This window comes from Nerophis ophidion, linkage group LG19 (genome assembly GCF_033978795.1).
Source record: "Nerophis ophidion isolate RoL-2023_Sa linkage group LG19, RoL_Noph_v1.0, whole genome shotgun sequence".
Classification (NCBI taxonomy): domain Eukaryota; kingdom Metazoa; phylum Chordata; class Actinopteri; order Syngnathiformes; family Syngnathidae; genus Nerophis; species Nerophis ophidion.
In genome coordinates, this window is record NC_084629.1 from 8065900 (window position 1) to 8089762 (window position 23863).

Genomic DNA, 23863 nt, shown 5'->3' on the forward strand with positions numbered 1-23863 from the left:
TTGGAAAGAAACCAGCTTAGGTGGTTCGGGCATCTCGTGCAGATACCTCACGAGTTTCTCCCTAGGGAGGTCGTCATTGCACGTCCCACTGGGAGGAGACCCCGCGACAGGCCAAGGACCGGATGTGGGTATTACATCTCCTCTCTGACCTGGGAACGCTTCGGAATTGCCCAGGAGGAAGTTGCTAATGTTGCTCTGGAAAGGGAAGTCTTGGGGTCTCTGCTGGAGCTGTTGTTCCCGTGACCCGATTCCGGGTAACCGGTTGAAGATGGATGCATGGAACTAAAAAAAAAACTGTTATCTGTAATTATGATCAGGATTTCTGGTTATGTTAGGCCAGCAGAGAAGACCTTGCTGGCCCTGAAGGCCCACCACTGGCTCTTGTCTGGATAATGCATTTTGAATCCTGAACAAACCAGTTTAAAAAAAAGTAAATTAAAAATTAAATCTCTTTTCCAAGCGGCTTTATTATACTTTTTATTGTGACACTCCTTGTGTCTTCCCAAAGTGCAACACACATATCAAAAATATACATTTATCACACAGCGCTCCAGAAACATCACATTGACTCATTCATGGATAAAAAAAAAATGCACAAATGAAATGTACAACACAGCAGAAATTCAAATTTTTTTTTTTAAGAAATATCATTATTCCTTGAAAAGTTCCAGCGGAATAATGTACAACATACATGTGCAAAGTAAAACGCTTGGAAAATAATGCAAAGTTTGAGTTCGATTCCCCCCTGAAAAGGTTTACAACATTGTGGTCCTGTCAGTTGTTGGACTCTGTCCCCTCAAGATGATCCGGGATGGGCAGCCCGGTGAGGATGGTGACACATCGGTTCCACACGTTGAACACGGGGCAGACGGGCTGTGCAAAGGCGATGTCAAACGTGTACAAGAGCTGGGAGCCCACGGCGTCGTAGAAAGACAGGAAGCCAGAGTCGTAGTCCAACAGCACGCCGAGACGCCTCAGGTGGGGCGAGGGCTCGACGGGGGTCTCCTTGCCGTTATGACGGGCCACCCATGAGTTGTTACAGCGGGACAGTACCCAGGAGGTGGAGTTCTTGCCCGCCCATTCGTGTTTCGGTGCCGATTTGTAGGCGATGCCCACGGCAAACCTCCAAGGAAAAAAAGACAATGGCATGAATTAGAGATGTCCAATAATGTCTTTTTTGCCGTTATCCGATATTCCGATATTGTGCAACTCTTAATTACCGATTCCGATATCAAGCGATACCGATATATACCGTCATGGAATTAACACATTATTACAGTATGCCTAATTTTGTTGTGATGCCCCGCTGGATGCATTAAACCAATGGTTCCCAAACTTTTGCAGGCTGGCGCCCCCTTGGCTCCCCAGTGAATTCCTAGCGCCCCCCCCCTCAATAAACCCAATTTAGTAAACCAATTTATTTTTTAGCATTTTTAACTGTTTCAGCAACATAGAATGGTAAATAAACATTCCACCAGTAACCTTCATTGTCTCACACTTAATATTAATGGGATGGATGTGCTTGGTGCAGGGACATAGGCTTCTCAACATCAGGCTGGAACTCACTAAGAAGAAGTCGTAGATCCCCGCGGTCAGTAATTTTCAGTCGGTTTCTTTGCTTGGAAAGAAGCAAGGCGACTGCACTGAAGCCCCGTTCGACTAAATATGATGTTGGGAAGGCAATAAAGTACACCTTGACCTTGTTCCACAGCACTTGATAGCAGTCAGAGATTTTTTTTTGTAACCAAAAATCTTGATATGACTTTTTGAAGATTCTGAACATTACAAGCTTGAAATTACAAACCTGAGCGTTTGCTTTTGTAGTCTATGCTGTCGGATCTGACTGGGCCAGAGCGGCGTGTGGTAACCGGACCCTGATGCGTCGTCCACTGACTCGTCCTGCTGCACGTGTTGTGTACAAATCGTCAAACAAACGTTCGAACTTCTGACTTCGACTTCGGACTGCCGCCCCCCTACCGCCCCGTTCTTCCTCACCGCCCCCCCAGATCTTTCCACCGCCCCCAGGGTGTCGGTACCGCCCACTTTGGGAACCACTGCATTAAACAATGTAACTTTACCATGAATTGATTAACGTGGACCCCGACTTAAACAAGTTGAAAAACGTATTCGGGTGTTACCATTTAGTGGTCAATTGTACGGAATATGTACTTGTGGAGAGACAAAGCCGACGAGCCGACAGCGGGTTAGGACAGATGGCGGTCCTACCCGAGATGGCGGCCAGGAGGCGGGGCATGCGGCGGAGAGGAGAGGCGGAGTGCACTCGGAGCGACGCTGCAGCCAGCCGAGTCAGGTGCGAAAGCGACACACCTGCGCTCAATCTTTACATCTTCTGCTGCAGTATAAAAGGGGAGAAGGAGGAACACTCGGGGAAGAAGTAGGCGAGGAAAGCACGGCGAACGACAACCACGAGCACGACGAGCGAGACCTAGATAAAGATGAGCCGCCCGCAGCAGACGCAGGCACCGGGCACCGAAAGGTGCGCCGCGACGAGCAGGAAGAGCCAGCGAGCCAGAAATTGGTGCCACCAACAGGCCGGACAAAAGGTTTATTGAAAGAATAAACAAAAGTCAAACCTGTTACGATGCGTCCTGTATCGATCGGCACTGAAACCCACACGGGGACGGCTGGAGACCCGTAACAGTACCGTACTGTGCAATCTACTAATGAAAGTTTCAATCATCCATCCATCCATCCATTTTCTACCGCTTATTCCCTTTCGGGGTCGCGGGGGGCGCTTGCGCCTATCTCAGCTACAATCGGGCGGAAGGCAGGGTACACCCTGGACAAGTCGCCACCTCATCACAGGGCCAACACAGATAGACAGACAACATTCACACTCACATTCACACACTAGGGCCAATTTAGTGTTGCCAATCAACCTACCCCCAGGTGCATGTCTTTGGAAGTGGGAGTTTCAATCAATCAATCAAAATACAAGGTTTTCCAAAATAAGAGAACAATTTCAACTCCAGTTATGGAAAAAATATCCAATAAGGCATTGCCATATTTTTATCATTGAAGTCACAAAGTGCATTATTTTTTAAACATGCCTCAAAACAGCAGATTGGAATTTGGGACATGCGCTCCCTGAGATAATCCTGATATCCATTACAACCACGGGAAATACTATTCTATGACTTTTACAAAGTGCATTATTATTATTATTTTTTCAAACATGCCTCCAAAACACAGCTACAAAAACAATGAAGGTACACACGTAGGGCCTATATGTCCATGTTTTACCGGATATGTACTGATCCGTACAGCGGCGTTTTAAAAAGTCCTTAATTTTACTTTTTGAAACCGATACTGATAATCTCCGAGATTACATTTTAAAGCATTTATCGGCCGATAATATCGGACATCTCTAGCATGAATAGTTTTTTACTGGATGACACTCACAGATCTACAGTGCTTGACTCAATTTGGGCCGTTTTTCCATGCGCCATTGAACGCATCAGTCATGGAATCCTTTAGTCCAGGGGTATCAAACGTACGGCCCGCGAACAGGTTTTATCCAGCCCGCGGCATGATTTTGGTAAGTATAAAAATGTACCTGAAATTTTTGAACGAAAGAAAAAGCTGTTCTAAATGTGTCCACTATATGTCGAAATAGCAATTAGAATATGCTACAAGTACAAAATAAACCACATGATGTTAGTACATCCGTCGAGGAAAATTATCAAACTACATAAATAACATCCTGTGATTTGATTTTGATATAATTTGTTTTATCTTGATAGATTGAAAATTAACACCAATGAGTTGACTGATGACGATTATCCCGTAATTTATTCAGAAAGTATAAATAACAACAAATAATCATCAAGAGAATGCCAAGAGTGTGCGAAAAAGTAATCAGAGCAAAGGGTGGCTATTTTGAAAAAACATCCATCCATCCATCCATTTCCTACCGCTTATTCCCTGTCGGGGTCACGGGGGGCGCTGCCGCCTATCTCAGCTACAATCGGGCGGAAGGCGGGGTACACCCTGGACAAGTCGCCACCTCATCGCAGGGCCAACACAGATAGACGGACAACATTCACACTCACATTCACACACTAGGGACAATTTAGTGTTGCCAATCAACTTATCGCCAAATATAAAATATGTTTTCAGTTATTTTACCATTTTGTGTTAAGTACACAACTCCATGTGGTCATTCACAGTTTTGATGCCTTTAGCGACAATCTACAATGTAAATAGTCCTGAAAATAAAGAAAACACATTGAATCGGAAGGTGTCTCCAAACTTTTGGCCTGTACTGTATATATCAGAAGGGAGAAGTACAGAGCGCCAATAAACCTTAAAGGCACTGCCTTTGCGTGCCGGCCCAATCACCTAATATCTACGGCTTTTCACACACACAAGTGAATGCAAGGCATACTTGGTCAACAGCCATACAGGTCACACTGAGGGTGGCCGTATAAACAACTTTAACACTGTTACAAAAATGGGCCACACTGTGAACCCACACCGAACAAGAATGACAAACACATTTCGGTAAAACATCCGCACCTTAACACAACATAAACCTCCATGTGTTCATTCTTAGTTTTGATGCCTTCAGTGACAATCTACAACATGGGTGTCAAACTCTGGCCCGCGGGCCAAATTTGGCCCGCCGTGTAATTTAATTTGGCCCTTGAGGCAATATCAAATTAACATTACAGCTGGCCCGCCGTTATTACACAGCGGCGGTGCCGCTGTAACACCGCAATGTCTCACACTTGAGTGAATGCAAGGCATACTTGGTGTACAGCCATACAGGTCACACTGAGGGTGGCCATATAAACAACTTTAACACTGTTACAAATATGCGCCACACTGTGAACTCACACCAAACAAGAATGACCAACACATTTCGGGAGAACATCTGCGCTGTAACATAACATAAACATGACAGAACAAATACCCAGAACCCCTTGCAACACAACATTTTTCAGGACGCCACAGTATATTTTGACATTTACCTCAGAAGGCTGCAAATAGAAAATAGGCATTAAATTTGTATTTCAATTTTATTTGTTATGCCATTGATTATTTTTGAATTATTATTATTATTGTTATTATTTGAAACTCAATTTTGCATGTCACTCTAAAGTTACTGTATATAAGCCTTGTTTGTTCGATGCAAAACTTGTTTGGGTGCCTATTAAAAGGTTAGTTTGTTCAACCTCGGCCCGCAGCTTTGTTCAGTTTTACATTTTGGCCCACTCTGTATTTGAGTTTGACACCTCTGATCTACAATGTAAATATTCATGAAAATAAAGAAAAACACATTGAATCAGAAATTCCCTTGCAGCACTATCTCTTCCGGGACGCTACAATATACACCCCCGCTACCCCCTAACCCCCACCTCAACCCTGCCCCCCAACTCCGCCCACCTCAACCTCCTCATAATCTCTCAGGGAGAGCATGTCCCAAATTCCAAGCTGCTGTTTTGAGGCATGTTAAAAAAAAATGCACTTTGTGACTTCAATAATAAATATGGCAGTGCCATGTTGGCATTTTTTTTCCATAACTTGAGTTAATTTATTTTGGAAAACCTTGTTACATTGTTTAATGCATTCAGCGGGGCATCACAACTAAATTAGGCAAAATAAATGTGTTAATTCCACGACTGTATATATCGGTAGATATCGGAATCGGTCTGATAAGATAATTCTTCTCACTAAGCAGATTTTATGTTAGTCTTTTACTTGTTTTAAGGGGTTTTGGACTTAAAGTATCTCAGTAAGATATTACAGCTTGTTGCTGAGATGTTGTGTTATCAACTGATGCAAAGCTGTGTCATCAACACTCACATGTATAAAAACTACTTTTTCAAAGTAATAATTTCTCATTTCAAGCATGAACAAAAAAATCATGACTTTGACACAATGTGTCTCATAATTAAAACAGATGACAGCCAAATTGACTTTGCTGTTCTATTTTCAATGAAACAATAGAAAATACGTACTCATAGAGTAGTACAGTTGGCACAGTACAGTAAACGGACAGTTAATATTTAAACATTTAACATGTGACATTTCAAACTATTTTGAACAGAAATAGTTCATGCACATTCAGGTAAACTCTTCAAAATTACAATAACAAAATTGTCTGGGGGCCTGGCTGTATACATACATACATACATACATACATATATATATATATATATATATATATATATATATACATACATACATACATACATACATATATATATATACATACATACATACATACACATACATACATATACATACATACATATACATACATACATACATACATACATACATATATTTACAATCATACATACATACATACATACATACATACATACATACATACATACATACATACATACATACATACATACATATATATATATATATATATATATATATATATATATATATATATTCCTCTCGCACTAATTGACGCATTTGGCGCGATGATGTCATGTTATCAATGGAAAGATGCATTTTTAGACAATATCATTTGCCTGAGGGGCTAGGAGACCCCGAGAGTAACAAGCGGTTGCCTTGTTGCCTTTCCATTAAGAAAAAATACCTAGTTTTTAGCATTAGTTTGCTTGTTTGAAGAAATGTAATGCCGAGCGCATATCATTATGTCAAAATAATTGCTCTAGCATTTACTTAATTTAATAATATTTTGCAACATATTGAGAAAAAAGGTCTAAACATTTTTTTCTATCCAGAAAAGTGCACTTGTTATTAGTGAGAATATACTTATTTTAAGGTAGTTTTGGGTTCATTGAGGTTAGCTCATTTTATTTGTTTTGGAAAGTCTTGACAAGCCAAATTTTCTTGTTCTATTGGCAGATAATTTTCAAATAAAATACCCTTAATTTTTGTGGGTTTTTTTCTTGTTTTTGAACACTGACTTTTTGCAGTGGCGTCAGACTAACACTAGAAAGAGAAGTGTACTCACCACGTGCTTCCGCCTATCAGAGTCTCCCAGTAATGGCGTCCGCTGTCGATATAAACGTTCCCCGTCACGCCGTAGCTGCTGTTGCTGGTAAATCGGTCTTGGCTGTGGCTCTTCTTTGACGACATCTCATCCCTCTCCACCGTCAGATTGTCATGGGACACCTTTAACTTCCGGTGAGCGGACTTTGGATCTAGTTTGAAAGGTTGACCTTGAGACAAAACCAGTAATTAGTTTTATATAAATATGCATTGCGTACTTGCAGACATACTGTTGGTCTTGAGTTTCCCTGGTTCACTGCTACGGCTCCCGGCCTGGTTGATGGCTTTAACGATGAAGGCGTACTTGGTACCGCACTGGAGGCCGTGGACTGTGTAGTTGTTTTGTTTGATGTTGGGCACGATCATCCAGCTGTCGGCCGAATTACACAAACCTGCAGCACAGAAACATAGAAGGTGACTGACAATGAAAACAAAGATTTGAGCATAACGTACGAAACCCAAAACCAGTGAAGTTGGCACGTAAATAAAAACTGAATAAAATGATTTGCAAATCATTTTCAACTTATATTTAATTGACTAGACTGCAAAGACAAGATATTTAATGTTCGAACTGAGAAACTATTTTTTTTTAGAATTTAATGGCGGCAACACATTGCAAAAATCAGTTGGCACAGGGGCATTTTTACCACTGTGTTACATGGCCTTTCCTTTTAACAACACTCAGTAAACATTTGGGAACTGAGGAGACAGATTTTTTAAGCTTTTCAGGTGGAATTATTTCCCATTCTTGCTTGATGTACAGCTTAAGTTGTTCAACTGTCTGGGGTGTCCGTTGTGGTATTTTACGCTTCATAATACGCCACAATGGGAGACAGATTTGGACTACAGGCAGGCCGGTCTAGTACCCGCACTCTTTTACTATGAAGCCAAGCTGTTGTAACGCGTGGTTTGGCATCGTTCTTCTGAAATAAGCAGGGGCGTCCATAATAACGTTGCTTGCATGGCAAAGCTCCAAAACCTGTATCTACCTTTCAGGATTAATGGTGCCTTCACAGATGTGTAAGTTACCCATGCCTTGGGCACTAATACACCCCCGTACCATCACAGACGCTGGCTTTTGGACTTTGCGCCTATAACAATCCGGATGGTTCTTTTCCTCTTTGTTTTGGAGGACACGACGTCCACAGTTTCCAAAAACAAAAATGTGGACTCGTCAGACCATGGAACAATTTTACACTTTGCATCACTCCATCCTAGATGAGCTCGGGCCCAGCGAAGCCGGCGGCGTTTCTGGGTGTTGTTGATAAATGTTTTTCGCTTTGCATAGTAGAGTTTTAACTTGCACTCACAGCTGTAGTGATGAACTGTAGTTACTGAAAGTGGTTTTATGAAGTGTTCTTGAGCTCATGTGGTGATATCCTTTACACACTGATTTCGCTTTTTGATGCAGTACCGCCTGAGGGATTGAAGGTCACGGGCATTCAATGTTGGTTTTCATCTTTGCTGCTTACGTACAGTGATTTCTGAAGATTTTCTTAAATCTTTTGACGATATTACGGACCGTAGAAATCCCTAAATTCCTTGCAATAGCTGGTTGAGAAATAGTTTATTTATTTATTTTATTTGTTTTTCTTTGTCATGAAAAAGGGACATTTTTGTCATGAAAAGGGGAGGTTTTAGTGGTTGGTGCACTAATTGTAAGTGTACATTTTGTTTTTTATGTTGATTTAATAAAAATAAAAAAATAAAAAATGTACCGGTACCAATTGGGCCACGGGCCGCGGCCCGGTGGTTGGGGACCACTGACCTAACCATTCAAACGTAAGACAGTAATACTGAGTTATTAGGGATTGTTGTGAAAGACAAGTACATGATGCTGTTATTTATTTAAATATATATATATGAGCTTCATAAATATAATAGAGGTATTTTTTTCAGGGGGAGTGGGGGGGGGGGGCAACTTACCTGATTAAAAAAATAATAATATTTTGGATTTCAACAAGTGCTGTATAGAAGTAAACACCAAACATACAGCTTAAATCATAAGGTTTAACTTTTTTTTAATGTGACAATGCCGCATGTTGTCTGTTGGCGTGCATGCAATGTTGCAATAATGCAGAAGTTGTAATAACAATATTATAATGCGATACTATAGTATTTGTGAATTGAAGTGAATTTTATTAATATAGTGCTTTTCTCTAGTGACTCAAAGTGCTTTTTACATAGTGAAACCCAATATCTAGGTTACATTTAAACCAGTGTGGGTGGCACTGGGAGCAGGTGGGTAAAGTGTCTTGCCCAAGGACATAACGGCAGAGACTAGGATGGCGGAAACGGGGATCGAACCCGGAACACTTAAGTTACTGGCACGGCCACTCTAGCAACCGAGCTAGAGTGATGTGTTAATGTAATAATAAAGAGTTAATAATGGAATAATGTATCAATGTTATGAAAAAGTAATAATAATGTCTTAATCCAAGCGTTGTAAAAACAGGTTATTAATAAAGTAATAGTAATGGAATGATAATGGAATAATGTTTGATACATTATTCCATTATTATTCCATTATTGTTACATATTTTTATATTAATATTGCATTATCCATGTAATGACGAAATAATAATGTATTAATGCAGGAGTTGTAAAATAGGTTATTAATAAAGTATTAATAATGTAATAATGCAATAATAATACATATGTAATAATAATGTAATATTGAAAAAAGTTGTAATAACAAGGTAAGAATATTGTAATACTATTTTGCTCCCAAGATGCAGAGAAGGCAAGCGACGTGCAGGCAGAAGGTGATTTAATTAAGTAATAGGCAGAAGCAACATAACACGGGTCGAGTAGGAAATTAGGAATCGACAAAACACTGTGGAATACGCGAGATAATGAACCAGCACTGAAGGAGGAAACACGGTGCAACATATTTAATTATTTGACAATGAGGAACAGGTGTGCTGGCAGGCAAAGTAAAGGCGCAACAAAACAATGAGAACCAAACAGGAAATCCTACCAAAACAAAAGCTTCAGGACAAGAACTCAAACCAAACAAAGGAAAACAAAGAATAAAATCCAAAGTGTCATTTCAGCTTATGAAAATTGTAACGTGAATCAAATCTAATAAAAGTGAAATAAAACGTCCTCTTAACGCATTTGTATTCCAATTTTTTTCAACAAATTTTACTGTTTTGACTACTGCAACGCACTTCTTGTCGGGATCCCCTGCAACAACATCCAGAAGCTGCAATACATACAGAATAGTGCTGCTAGGATCCTGATGAGAGTGCGGGAATATGACCATATCACACCAATTCTCAAATCCCTTCACTGGCGTCCTGTTCCACTGAGGATTGAATACAAAGTCTCCCTACTAACCCACCAGTGCCTCCATGGAAATGCCGCCCTCAACCTTAAAGAACTACTCACCCCCTAATCCTCCACACAGCACCCCCAGAGACAATGCGAGACCAGGCTTTCTGCTGCGCCGCTCCCAGTCTGTGGAACGCTCTCCCTGACCACCTGAGGGCACCACAGACTGTGGATGCTTTTAAAAAGGCTTAAAAACCCCTTCTTTTTAAAAACGCCTTATTTTAGATATATGCATACTAGTTCTAGTTATTAGACTGTTCTAGTTGTTATACCTTTTTTTTTTTTATCTTTGTATTTATTTATTTGTTTTAATACAATAGCATTTCGAGGTTGTTTACTCAATGTGAAGTGCTTTTTACAAATAAAATCTATTATGATTATTTTAAAGGGGAACTGCTCTTTTTTGGCTAATTTCGCCTGTCATTCACAATATTTATGTAAGACAATAATACATTTTTTTTCTTTTTTAATGCATTCTAAATAATAAATACCGTATTTCCTTGAATTGCCGCAGGGTATATAGTATGCGCCTGCCTTGAAATACTGCCGGGTCAAACTCGTGACGTCACGAGTGACACTTCTCCTGTCATTATTTTCAAAATGGTGGAGGCTGATTTCAATATCGGTAATTTGAAAATCGCATAAAGGGAAGAAGATTAAGAGCTATTCAGTAGGATTTAAGGTCCAAGCTTACATCACACTCAAATTTTTGCTGCATGCAAGTGCCGGAGTGAGAAGAGGTTTTAAAATAATTAGCGCATGCTTACTTTTACCGCATGCCTTTGGTAAGCGCAGGAGTGAGAAGAGGTTTTAAATTAATTAGCGCCCCGGCGGCAATTCAAGGAAATACGGTACATGTGATCAAAAGTCCGCTTACAATGGAGCCAATGGGAGCTGCTCTATTCTGCATGTAAAGGCCTTAAAAAACATCTGGACTGTCAGGCGGCGACAGCGGCAGACCCACTGGAATTGCGGGTGGTGAATGCAGCAGATCCACTGGAGTTGCAGGTGGCACCTGCGGTAGACCCACTTCAGTTGAGGGAGGCGGCGGCCAGGCTGGGCGGTTAGCTGGCAGCGGAGATCTCACTGGACGACGGACAGGAAGTGGCGGTCTTGGTGAACGTAGCTGTGCCTTCACAGTCACACATCTACCAGCCAAAGCCGCCTCCTCAGAAAGCAGATTTCAGACGCCGTCACTGGTTTGATGGAGGAGCATTTGACTCTTGACCTTACTAGGAGAAAAAGACCAGAAAGCTACTTGGCCCCCACATCAATATCTCAAGTACCTCAGGAGGGTACTGCTTAGCCTCTGTCTTGTTTTCAGCCCCCCCCCCCTAAAAAACTCTCATAGTCCTTGTCTGTGAAATCATGTGGTCGGGACATTGTTGAGTATGTTGATTATTCTCTCCATGCTGAGGTCAAGTTTTGTGCACAGTCATGATGGAAGAAGAAGGGGCCCGCTCCAAACTCTTCCCACAAGGTTGGGAGCATGGAATTGTCCAACATGTTTTGGTAACCTGGATCATTCAAAGTTCCTTTTACTGGACCTAAGGGGTCAAGCCCAACTCCTGAAAAAAAAAATCCCACACCCTAATTCCTCCTCCACTAAATTTTACACTCTGAGCAATGCAGTCTGAAATGTACCCTTCTCCTGGCAACCTCCAAACCCAGACCGGTCCTTCAGATTGCCAGATCGAAAAGTGTGATTCATCACTGCAGAGCAGTGGTTCTCAAATGGGGGTACGCGTACCTCTGGGGGTACTTGAAGGTATGCCAAGGGGTACGTGAGATTTTTTTAAATATTTTAAAAATAGCAACAATTCAAGAATCCTTTATAAATATATTTATTGAATAATACCTCAACCAAATATGAATGTAAGTTCATAAACTGTGGGGAAAAAAAATAGAACAATGCAATATTCAGTGTTGACAGCTAGATTTTTTGTGAACATGTTCCATAAATATTGATGTTAAATATATCTTTTTTTGTGAAGAAATGTTTAGAATTAAGTTCATGAATCCAGATGGATCTCTATTACAATCCCCAAAGAGGGCACTTTAAGTTGATGATTGATTCTATGTGTAGAAATCTTTGATTATAATTGAATCACTTGTTTATTTTTCAACAAGTTTTTAGTTATTTTTATCTCTTTTTTTCCAAATAGTTCAAGAAAGACCACTACAAATGAGCAATATTTTGCACTGTTATACAATTTAATAAATCGGAAACTGATGACATAGTGCTGTATTTTACTTCTTTATCTCTTTTTTTCAACCAAAAAATGCTTTGCTCTGATTAGGGGGCATTTGGATTAAAAAGATGTTCACAGGGGGTACATCACTGAAAAAAGGTTGAGAACCACTGCTTCAGAGAACACGTCTCCATTGCTCTAGAGTCCAGTGGCGACATGCTTTACGCCACTGTATCCGACACTTTGCATTGGACTTGGTGATGGACTTGGAAACCCATTCCATGAAGCTCTCTACGTACTGTACGTGGGCTAATTGTAAGGTCACATGAAGTTTGGAGCTCTGTATAAACTGTCTGTGCAGAAAGTCGGCGACCTCTTTGCACTATGCGCTTCAGCATCCGCTGACCCCTCTCTGTCAGTTTACGCGGCCTACCACTTGGTGGCTGAGTTGCTGTTGTTCCCAAACTCTTCACTTTTCTCATAATAAGTTGACTTTGGAATATTTAGGAGCGAGAAAATTTCATGACTGGATTTGTTGCACAGGTGGCATCCTATAAAAGTTCCACGCTGGAAACTACTGAGCCCCTGAGAGCGGTCCATTCTTTCACAAATCTTTGTAGGAACAGTCTCCGTGCCTAAGTGCTAGATTTTATACACCTGTGGCCGAGCCAGGTGATTAGGACACCGGATTCTGATCATTTGGGTGGCAAAATACTTTTGGCAATTTTGTGTATATGATCACTGAGTACGGCTTAAAGGCCTACTGAAATGAGATGTTCTTATTTAAACGGGGATAGCAGGTCCATTCTGTGTCATACTTGATCATTTCGTGATATTGCCATATTTTTGCTGAAAGGCTTCAGTAGAGAACATCGACGATAATGTTCGCAACTTTTGGTCGTTAATAAAAAAGCCTTGCCTGTACCGGAAGTAGCAGACAATGTGCGTGTGACGTCACGGGTTGTAGGGCTCCTCACATCCTCACATTGTTTCTAATCATAGCTACCAGCAGCAAGTGCAATTTGGACCGAGAAAGCGACGAGTTCCCCATTAATTTGAGCGAGGATGAAAGATTTGTGGATGAGGAAAGTTAGAGTGAAGCATTAAAAAAAAAAAAAAAAAAAAAGAAAAGGCGACGGTTCCAAGTGACGGCAGTGTGAGCGATTCAGATGTTATTAGACACATTTACTAGGATAATTCTGGAAAATCCCTTATCTGCTTATTGCAGGGGTAGGGAACCTATGGCTCTAGAGCCAGATGTGGCTCTTTTGATGACTACACCCAGCTCTCAGATAAATCTTAGCTGACATTGCTTAACACAAAAAGTACCGAATAATTCCGCTGGTAATCACAGTGTCAAAAATAACGTTCAAAATATAAAACATGCATTTCATGGATTTTAATTCTTCCATCCGGTTTCTACCGCACCTGTTCAAGAAGTCGCATTAATGGTAAAAAAATATTCTATTTATTGTTGGTTAGCTTCAGAATAACAATATTATTAAAAAAGAATAAGAGACTGGTCTTACTTAAAAATGCACGCATTTAATTGTAGTCTTAAAAAAAATATTATAGGGCTCTAATGGAAATACTTTTAAAAATATTTGGCTTGTATGGCTCTCTCAGCCAAAAAGGTTCCCGACCCCTGGCTTATTGTGTTAATAGTGTTTTAGTGAGATTATAAAGTCATACCTGAAAGTCGGAGGGCTGCGGTGAACGCCAGTGTCTCTGAGAGAAGCCGATGGAGGAGCCAAGATCACAGCTGCAGGAGGAGGTCAAATAATCCACTCAAGTCTCCGCTAAGAGCAGACTTAATATCACAATTTTCCCATCCTAAAACTTGTTGGTTGACGTAGAGCAGGGGTGCCCATTACGTCGATCGCGAGCTACCAGTCGACCGCGGGGGGTGTGTCAGTCGATCTCCAGCCAGGCTTTTAAAGAAAATAGACCTAAAAATTAGTGATCATCAATCTTCACCAAGACGTCACTTAAATGACATTCACGGTACCGGAGGGTCTTGTGAGATGACGCTGGCTGCTGCAAGATCATTATTATGAAAATATGACCGAGAGGAAGGCGAGAAACACTTTTTATTTCAACAGACTCTCGCGCCGTACCTTCCGTCAAAACTCTAAAGGCCGACTGCACATTTCCTATCTTCACAATAAAAGCCCTGCTTCATGCTGCCTGCGCTAACTAAATACAGAGTCTCGGAAAACTGGCGTGCACAAGCGATCCCTCAGACAGCTGGCGTGCGCATCACTTGTGCACGCCAGCTTTCCGAGACTCTTATTTTGTTAGCGCAGGCAGCATGAAGCAGGGCTTTTATTGTGAAGATAGGAAATGTGCAGTCGGCCTTTAGAGTTTTGACGGAAGGGACGGCGCGAAAGTCTGTTGAAATAAAAAGTGTTTCTCGCCTTCCTCTCTGTCATTTTTTCATAATAATGAACTGGCAGCAGCCAGCGTCATCTCACAAGACCCTCGGGTGCCGTGAATGTCAATCAAGCAAGCTACGGAATTTGCCGCCAATGTTTTTCTTGTAAAGTGTATGGAAGCTGGATGAATTAGATTCCCATAAACCAACCACTTTCATGTGGTATTGTACAGACAGGACAACTTTTTTTCTTTTCCATTTGAAAATGTGGGCGTTATCATCATTACTGTCTGATTCCAATCAATGCAAGTCATCAGAATCAGGTAATACACCAACTTATATTCTTGTCTTTGTGAAAGAAAGACATCTATATGTGTTACACATGCTTGTATTATCATTAAACACATTTAACTTGTTTAAAAAAATGTCCCTTTCATAAATAAATAAATATAAATGATATATATAAATGAGGTAGATCCCCTCGAGTTGGTCAACTGAAAAGTAGCTCGCCTGCAGAAAAAGTGTGGGCACCCCTGACGTAGAGAAACATGTTCGCTTGACCGCTCCGTGTTAAAGCTTCACAACAAACAAAGAAACACCGGCTGTGTTTCGGCTGGTAAAGGCAGCTGCAATACAGCGCTTTCCACCAACAACATTCTTCTTTGACGTCTCCATTATTAATTGAACAAATTGCAAAAGATTCAGCAACACAGACGTCCAAAATACTGTGTAATTATGCGATGAAAAGAGACGACTTTTACAAACCCGCGTCAACAAGAAACTCCGCGGGAAATTTAAAAAAATTGTTATTTAGTAAACTAAAAAGGCCGTATTGGCATGTGTTGCAATGTTAATATTTCATCATTGATATATAAACTATCAGACTGCGTGGTCGGTAGTAGTGGGTTTCAGTAGGCCTTTAAACAGTCATTGGTTTTTGCACAGTTTCACTCCAAGGGTGGTGTGGTATTTTTTGTGTGTATTCCCTTCAACAAACTAAATATATAGCAACAAAACAACATGTCTTTCCATTGCGCTTTTGCATTTGGTGAAGGCCCCGGGAAATAACACAACAGCAGACTTACTGACGACATTGCAGTGACTGGTGAAGATGGCGTACTGGAGTTCATAGGACACGACGGAGAACTCATCATCTGACGTCCAGTGAACTGTGATGGTGTCGTATGAAGCCGTGCATAATTCCTCTCGGATTACCGGTGGATTTGGCGCTGTAGCCGGGAAACAAAAACAAAACAAAACAAATGTTGTTGAGAGATTAGCATCAAAGATGAGCTGGCTTTGCTCCGCGCGGGGGTAAAAAATAGCAAACAAAAAACAATTAGTCACAGGGATTAGTGGTGCTTATTAGCATCAAGTCCTTTTGTGTTCTTTTTAAGCAGCTAACAAGTGTAATTCAGATGCAGCTACAATCCCGTAAAGTCAACACAGGCACATAAACACATTTCACATTTACATATTTACAATTATGACCTATTTTTCAACCTCTACTAAAGTGGAGGGTTTGAGTAAAACTTGTAAACTTTCACAAAGTATCCGTTCAGACGTCTTATGGAAGATTTATTCCTTTGTTGCTGTGCGACAAAAAGCAGTCTGTTGCCAGTGCTAATCCATTTCAGGGTCATTGGCGAGATGGAACCTATCCCAGCTGACTTTGAGGTAGAAATACATGATTTTCAATGAGCTGCGCTACCATGGGGGATTGATGCAAAATTGGGTGCGAAATTGGTGGATTACAAATTAATCAACCCTTTGAAAGTACCGTATATGTTACACTCCATCAGCGGCGGGCCGTGCATTTCCCACCTAGGCTCACCTCTCAAAATACCATAATTCATGTCACCAGATGACCATTGCTGGAGAAATACAATACAGGAACACATTTACGCACTACTGGTCAATGAAGCACATCAATAGTGTACAAAACAGGTTATTTTCTGGCGCATTTACAAATAAATTAAGACGCATCTGTTTCGATCCGTGACTTGGATCTTCACAAGTTTGTTTTTCCATCTTTGTTTCATTTATTGATTGATTGATTGATACTTTTATTAGTAGATTGCACAGTACAGTACATATTCCGTACAATTGACCACTAAATGGTAACACCCGAATAAGTTTTTCAACTTGTTTAAGTCGGGGTCCACGTTAATCAATTCATTCTCCGTCTGACCCGTTTATTTCCTCTTTTGTCCATCACTATGGTTACTCATTAGTTCACCTGCTACACTCGGTCCTGCACACCTGTTTCTTCTAATCACCTCCCTTATTTAAACTCGCCCCTTTTCGTTATTCATTCTCGGATCCTAATTTGCCCTCGTGCAACAGTGATGTCTTGTTTGTTCTTGCTCTCTATCGTTTATTTTATTCCTAGCTTTCACGCTAGTTGTTTTGTGTTCTCTTTTGTGCCTACGTGCCAGTTTTATTTTCCTAGTGGTTTATCCTAGCTTTCACGCTAGCGTCTTTCGTTTGCCTTTTTCCTGAGCTCCTGTGTTTTTGTTCCTAGCCTTTTATTACTTTAATAAATCCATTTATATCCTACCTTGTTGTGTTCATCGCTTCGACGCAACCCTGGAAGAACCAATCCGGCATCACACAAGCCTCACAGCATCAGCAATTAAAAAATATCTCTTGTGGTCATACTGGCCAATAGGGGTGTGGGAAAAAATCGATTCGAATACGAATCAAATCGTTTACGTTGTGCAATTCAGAATCGATGCTCATTTTTAAAAAAATCTATTTTTTTTTTTTCATAAAATTTTTTATTTTTTTTTGTAATCAATCCAGCAAACCACTACACAGCAATACCATAACAATGCAATCCAATTCCAAAACCAAACCTGACCCAGCAACACTCAGAACTGCAATAAACAGAGCAATTGAAAGGAGACACAAACACGACACAGAACAAACCAAAAGTAGTGAAACAAAAATGAATATTATCACCAACAGTATCAATATTAGTTATAATTTCAGCATAGCAGTGATTAAAAATCCCTCATTGACATTATCATGAGACATTTATAAAAATAAACAAAAAGAACAATAGTGTCACAGTGGCTTACACTTGCATCGCATCTCATAAGCTTGACAACACACTGTGTCCAATGTTTTCACAAAGATAAAATAAGTCATATTTTTGGTTCGTTTAATAGTTAAAACAAATTTACATTATTGCAATCAGTTGATAAAACATTGTCCCTTACAATTATAAAAGCGTTTAAAAAAAAAAAAAAAATCCATACTCTGCTAGCATGTCAGCAGACTGGGGTAAATCCTGCTGAAATCCTATGTATTGAATGAATACAGAATCGTTTTGACTCGGAAAAATATTGTTTTTGAATTGAGAATCGCGTTGAATCGAAAAAATCGATTTATTATCGAATCGCGACCCCAATATATGCTATTGAATCAAAACGTGGGACATCCAAAGATTCGCAGCCCTAGTAGGTAGGTAGGTAGGTCTTTATTGTCATTGCACAAGTACAACGAAATTTTTGTTTACAGCACAAACCCGTTCAAGATTAGACAAACAAACAGTGTACAGGGTTACAGAACAGGAACGTGATGGGTCGCCACGAGGCGCCCAGTAAAAGATAGGAAAAGGTAAAACGCTGGGAAAAAAGATGAGTAAAAAAAATACAATCTAGACTGGGCTCCTAAAGGGGCCTAGTCTGAAGTGGGGAAAAAAACCTCTGTGCAATGCACACATAAACACGTTACATTTAATCACTACAAACTCACAACAGAGGGACGAGGAGTTGGGGCCCTGGAAGGCGACCGAGGTAAAAAAGCGGTGGTGAAGGCATGGGGTGGGGTTTTTTGGCGGGGGTGCGGGTGTGTTTTGAATCGTAAAAATATCGTTTTTGAATCGAGAATCGAATCGAATCGAAAAAAATCGATATATTATCGAATCGTGACCCCAAGAATCGATATTGAATCGAATCGTGGGACACCCAAAGATTCACAGCCCTACTGGCCAACCTTGAAACCTCCGATTTCGGGAGGTGGGGGGCGGGGGGCGTGGTTAAGATGCGAGGAGTATATTATACAATTCACCAACTCGAGTATTTCATATATATTTCATATATATACTGTACATAAATATATATATGTATGAAATACTTGACTTTCAGTGAATTCTAGCTATATATATTTATTTTATTATATATACAAATAAAATAAATGGTTGAATATCAGACGGCACCTATCAAATATCCAGTAATAAAAACACAGTTGTTCTACTGACTGTACTCAATAACCAGGCGAGGTGATGAAGTTATGTCTCTTTACAGTGGGCTTCAGAACAAACTCCCTCACTTGCCGTCAGGTGCGCAACACCACGTAAATCGTTGGCCAATCAAAAAGCAACCCCATAACGCTATAGCCAACATTCACCAGGAGATGGCAACAGACAACAAAGAATCACTCTATTACAGACGACGTCGCCATGGCTGTAACTTATTCGTTCTTCTGCTTCGTTTCCTTGTGTGTGCAGTTTTTTATTCAAATCTGTAGATGTAGTAACATGATTGGGCAGGCAGGCTGTTTATACAGTGGAAAGTGAAAACAGGCTGTCCCCACTGAGGTCCGCATGGAGCTGGACGGGGTGTGGCCTCCAGCTCCGGCTGAATTTCCGGAGATTTTCGGGAGAAAATTTCTTCCGGGAGGTTTTCGGGAGAGGCGCTGAATTTTGGGAGTCTCCCGGAAAATCTGGGAGGGTTGGCAATTATGCATGTGGTACTGTCAAAATTAAGTGAAAAAATAAAATATTTGAACTTACTATTCACACCCCTCGTCGTCGGCTTATTCGAGTGGAAAGGGCGAACATTTCCCTATTTCATCACCAGAACAGCCAAGCTAGCTTGGCCGGAATTGGTCTCACAATATTTAGTTTCTCCTTAAATATCCTTCTTGAAAATGGCCTTGCAAATATATATATATGCCACCTAATCAACGTCTGGCTATGGCGCAACACTTTCTGCTTCCTGCTAAATGGAAACTTGTGATTGGATACTCACTTTGGAATGACAAGGGTCATCTACTCAGTGGCCTTGTGGTAAGGGTGTCCACCCTGAGATCGGTAGGTTGTGAGTTAAGATGTAGTTTCTCCTTAAATATCCTTCTTGAAAATGGCCTTGCAAATATATATCTGCGACCTAATCAATGTCTAGCTACGGCGCAACACTTCCTGCTTCCTGCTAAATGGAATCCTGTGATTGGATACTCACTTTGGAATGACAAGGGTCATCTACTAAGTGGCCTTGTGGTAAGGGTGTCCACCCTGAGATCGGTAGGTTGTGAGTTAAGATGTAGTTTCTCCTTAAATATCCTTCTTGAAAATGGCCTCGCAAATATATATCTGCAACCTAATCAACGTCTGGCTACGGCGCAACACGCTTCCTGCTAAATCGAATCCTGTGATTGGATACTCACTTTGGAATGACAAGGGTCATGTACTCAGTGGCCTTGTGGTAAGGGTGTCCACCCTGAGATCGGTAGGTTGTGAGTTAAGATGTAGTGTCTCCTTAAATATCCTTCTTGAAAATGGCCTTGCAAATATATATCTGCGACCTAATCAACGTCTGGCTACGGCGCAACACTTCCTGCTTCCTGCTAAATGGAATCCTGTGATTGGATACTCACTTTGGAATGACAAGGGTCATGTACTCAGTGGCCTTGTGGTAAGGGTGTCCGCCCTGAGATCAGTAGGTTGTGAGTTCAAACCCTGGCCGAGACATACCAAGGACTAAAAAATGGGACCTGTTACCTCCCTGCTTGGCACTCAGCATCAAGAGTTGGAATTGGGGGGTTAAACCACCAAATGCTCCCTGCTCCCCTCACCTCCCAGGGGGTGAACATTGGGATGGATCAAATGCAGAGGAACAATTTCACCACACCTAGTGTGTGTGTGACACTCATTGGAACAAAAGACAAAAAAAAAGTGAGTATCCAATCACAGTCTCGTTAAGCTACTCGGATTGCCTATCGCAACTGTCTATCAACTGTATGTGTTCTCAAATTCATCCGCTAACGATCCCGATGAGTATCCAATGACAGGACGTGAGGCCAGCTAGAAGGCCTTACTGACAACAACTAGTGATCTGATTGGCTATCGCAACTGTCTATCAACTGTATGTGTCCGTTGACTTACAGTGCATAGATGCCCGCATTGTTGATTCTGAAGGCCTCGGGCGGATTTGGTACAGCATGGCAACATAAAATAGCTGAATTCTGATTGGATACAAACTCATAATAATATGACATGAAAGGAATATGAATACTTTTAGATATTTAAGGAAATGAAATAAAAAAGATAATGGTATCTTTGATTATGATCATGATTTCTGGTAATGTTGGGTCAGCAGAGAAGGCCCACCACTGCACTCAATACCTCTATTGAAATAAGTAGTATTTTCAAGTCACCGGCTGTGTTGTCAAAGCAAATAACTACCAGGGACTTTATTCGGCACCGGATAGAAAGCACTGTAGGTAACAGCTGTGGCTGTAGGCAACCCAAGGTATATTTCTTTCTCAAATGACTGCCACAAGATGACAGTAGTTGAATTTGAAATATAAACTGGGTAACACAAGGCATATTGACAGAGCTTAACCCATTGCTACTATAACAATCTACAAGATTAATATAGGTTGCCTCTCTCCCTTTCATCTTTCGGTATTCCTTTTTTTTTTTTTCATTTATTTATTTAATTTTTAATATCTTTCTAGCTATCATTATGTATACGTATTGTTGCATTTGAACAAATGTATTGTTGATAATAGAGGTAAACTACTAGTTTTGTTCATGATCAATAGCGCTTTTTCTATTGGTATTTGTATTGCTCCAGTTTTAGTGTAAAAATGCTCATTGTCATTACTATATTATTTATTTCACTAACTGCTTATTTGCTATCACTTTTACGATCATATTTGTAGATATTGTATGTGCTGGTGTTATTTTGTTGTTGTTGTTATTGTTGTGTTTGCTGTTGTTGTTTTTGTCTCTCTGTCTAATCCCCCTCTTATCCCCACAATGTCCCCTTCTGTCTTCCTTTTTTTCTCTTTCTATCCCCTCCTGCTCCGGCCGGGCTGCACCAAATGATAACATAAATACATTTAATTAAGTCAAATTCAAATAAGGCAACAAAAGAAGTATCCTACACTTCTCTTTTGTAAAGTAAATCTGAACAGCCGATATGGGCATCTACATCAACTATATGATTTGACTGAGAAGCTGGACAGGACAAAAAAAAAAAAAAAAAGGAATTGGAAATATCATGTGTAGTTGGCTTTACTTACATCTTTTTAAAATGTTTTTCATTGTAGAACATTTTTGTATGTATAATTTATGTAACTTTGCATACGCTTTAAAATATTGGTTGCGCAATATTAATGCTGACCAAGCAGTTTGTACCTTATATTTATTTCTTTGTCAAAATTGGATCTCGAAACGATCATTCACGCGTTCTTTTTGTCTCGTATTGACTATTGCGATTATCTTTTCACTTCTTTTTGCCGTTTCTTTTCTTTTTCTTCTATGTCCCACTCTCCCTTGTGGAGGGGGTCCGGTCCGAGGGGGTCCGGTCCGATCCGGTGGCCATGTACTGCTTGCCTGTGTATCGGCTGGGGACATCTCTGCGATGCTGATCCGCCTCCGCTTGGGATAGTTTCCTGCTGGCTCCGCTGTGAACGGGACTCTCGCTGCTGTGTTGGATCCGCTTTGGACTGGACTCTCGCGACTGTGTTGGATCCATTATGGATTGAACTTTCACAGTATCATGTTAGACCCGCTCGACATCCATTGCTTTCCTCCTCTCTAAGGTTCTCATAGTCATCATTGTCACCGACGTCCCCCTGGGTCATTATTGTCACCGATGTCCCACTGGGTGTGAGTTTTCCTTGCCCTTATGTGGGCCTACCGAGGATGTCGTGGTGGTTTGTGCAGCCCTTTGAGACTCTAGTGATTTAGGGCTATATAAGTAAACATTGATTGATTGATTGAGATTCCAGACTGTACAAAATGCGGCTGCCAGACTCTTGACCGGTGCACTCAGAACTGCCCATATCACCCCCATTGTATCCAGTCTTCATTGGCTTCCAGTTTTTCCGCATTGACTTTAAAATTTTAGTCCTGACATTCCGTGCATTGCACGGTGGGGCTCTTCAGTACATCCCTGACTTGCCATGCCCCTACTCTTCAGGGCGTAGCCTCCAGTCCTCAGGCCAAAGTCTTCTAAAGATCCCAACAACTTGTTTTAAAACCCGTGGAGACCTGGCATTCCAGGCTATAGCTCCCAGACTCTGGAACAACTTGCACCAGTCCCTCCGTGATCTTGACTGTGTTGATACTTTTAAGAAACATTTGAAAACATATCGTTTTAGTAAAGCTTTTAGTTAAAGGCCTACTGAAATGTGATTTTCTTATTCAAACGGGGATAGCAGGTTCATTCTATGTTTCATACTTGATCATTTCGCGATATTGCCATATTTTTGCCGAAAGGATTTAGTAGAGAACATCGATGATAAAGTTCGCAACTTTAGGTCGCTAGCAGAAAAACCCTGCCTTTAGCGGAAGTCGCAGACGATGACGTCACCCGTTGAGGGCTCCTCACATCCTCACATTGTTTTTAATGGGCGCCTCCAACAAAAAGAGCTATTCAGACCGAGAAAACGACAATTTCCCCATTAATTTGAGTGAGGATGAAAGATTCGTGTTTGAGGATATTGATAGCGACGGACTAGAAAAAAAACAAAAAACAAGTTTAAAAAAAAAAAACGTGATGTTTTTAGACACATTTACAAGGATAATTCTGGGAAATCCCTTATCTTTCTATTGTGTTGCTAGTGTTTTAGTAAGTTTAATAGTACCTGATAATCGGAAGGGTGTGTCCACGGGTGTGTTGACGCCAGTGTCTGATGGAAGTCGACGGCAGCTCTATGG

At 40.8% G+C, this 23863-nt stretch overlaps 1 protein-coding gene across 3 annotated transcripts in view; it reads right to left on the reverse strand.

The window, feature by feature from the left end:
* Positions 1-449: 449 nt before the first annotated feature.
* The window catches only part of mid1 (midline 1), a 184425-nt gene continuing 161011 nt past the window's right edge, over positions 450-23863 (reverse strand). For all 3 annotated transcript variants that reach the window (XM_061879079.1, XM_061879080.1, XM_061879081.1), the window contains exons 7-10: positions 15990-16133; positions 7233-7394; positions 6965-7172; positions 450-1123 (exon numbers count right to left, since the gene is read on the reverse strand). In XM_061879079.1, the coding sequence (XP_061735063.1) occupies positions 775-1123; positions 6965-7172; positions 7233-7394; positions 15990-16133 (863 nt within the window). In that variant the 3' untranslated portion in view covers positions 450-774. The remainder of the gene's footprint in view (positions 1124-6964; positions 7173-7232; positions 7395-15989; positions 16134-23863) is intronic.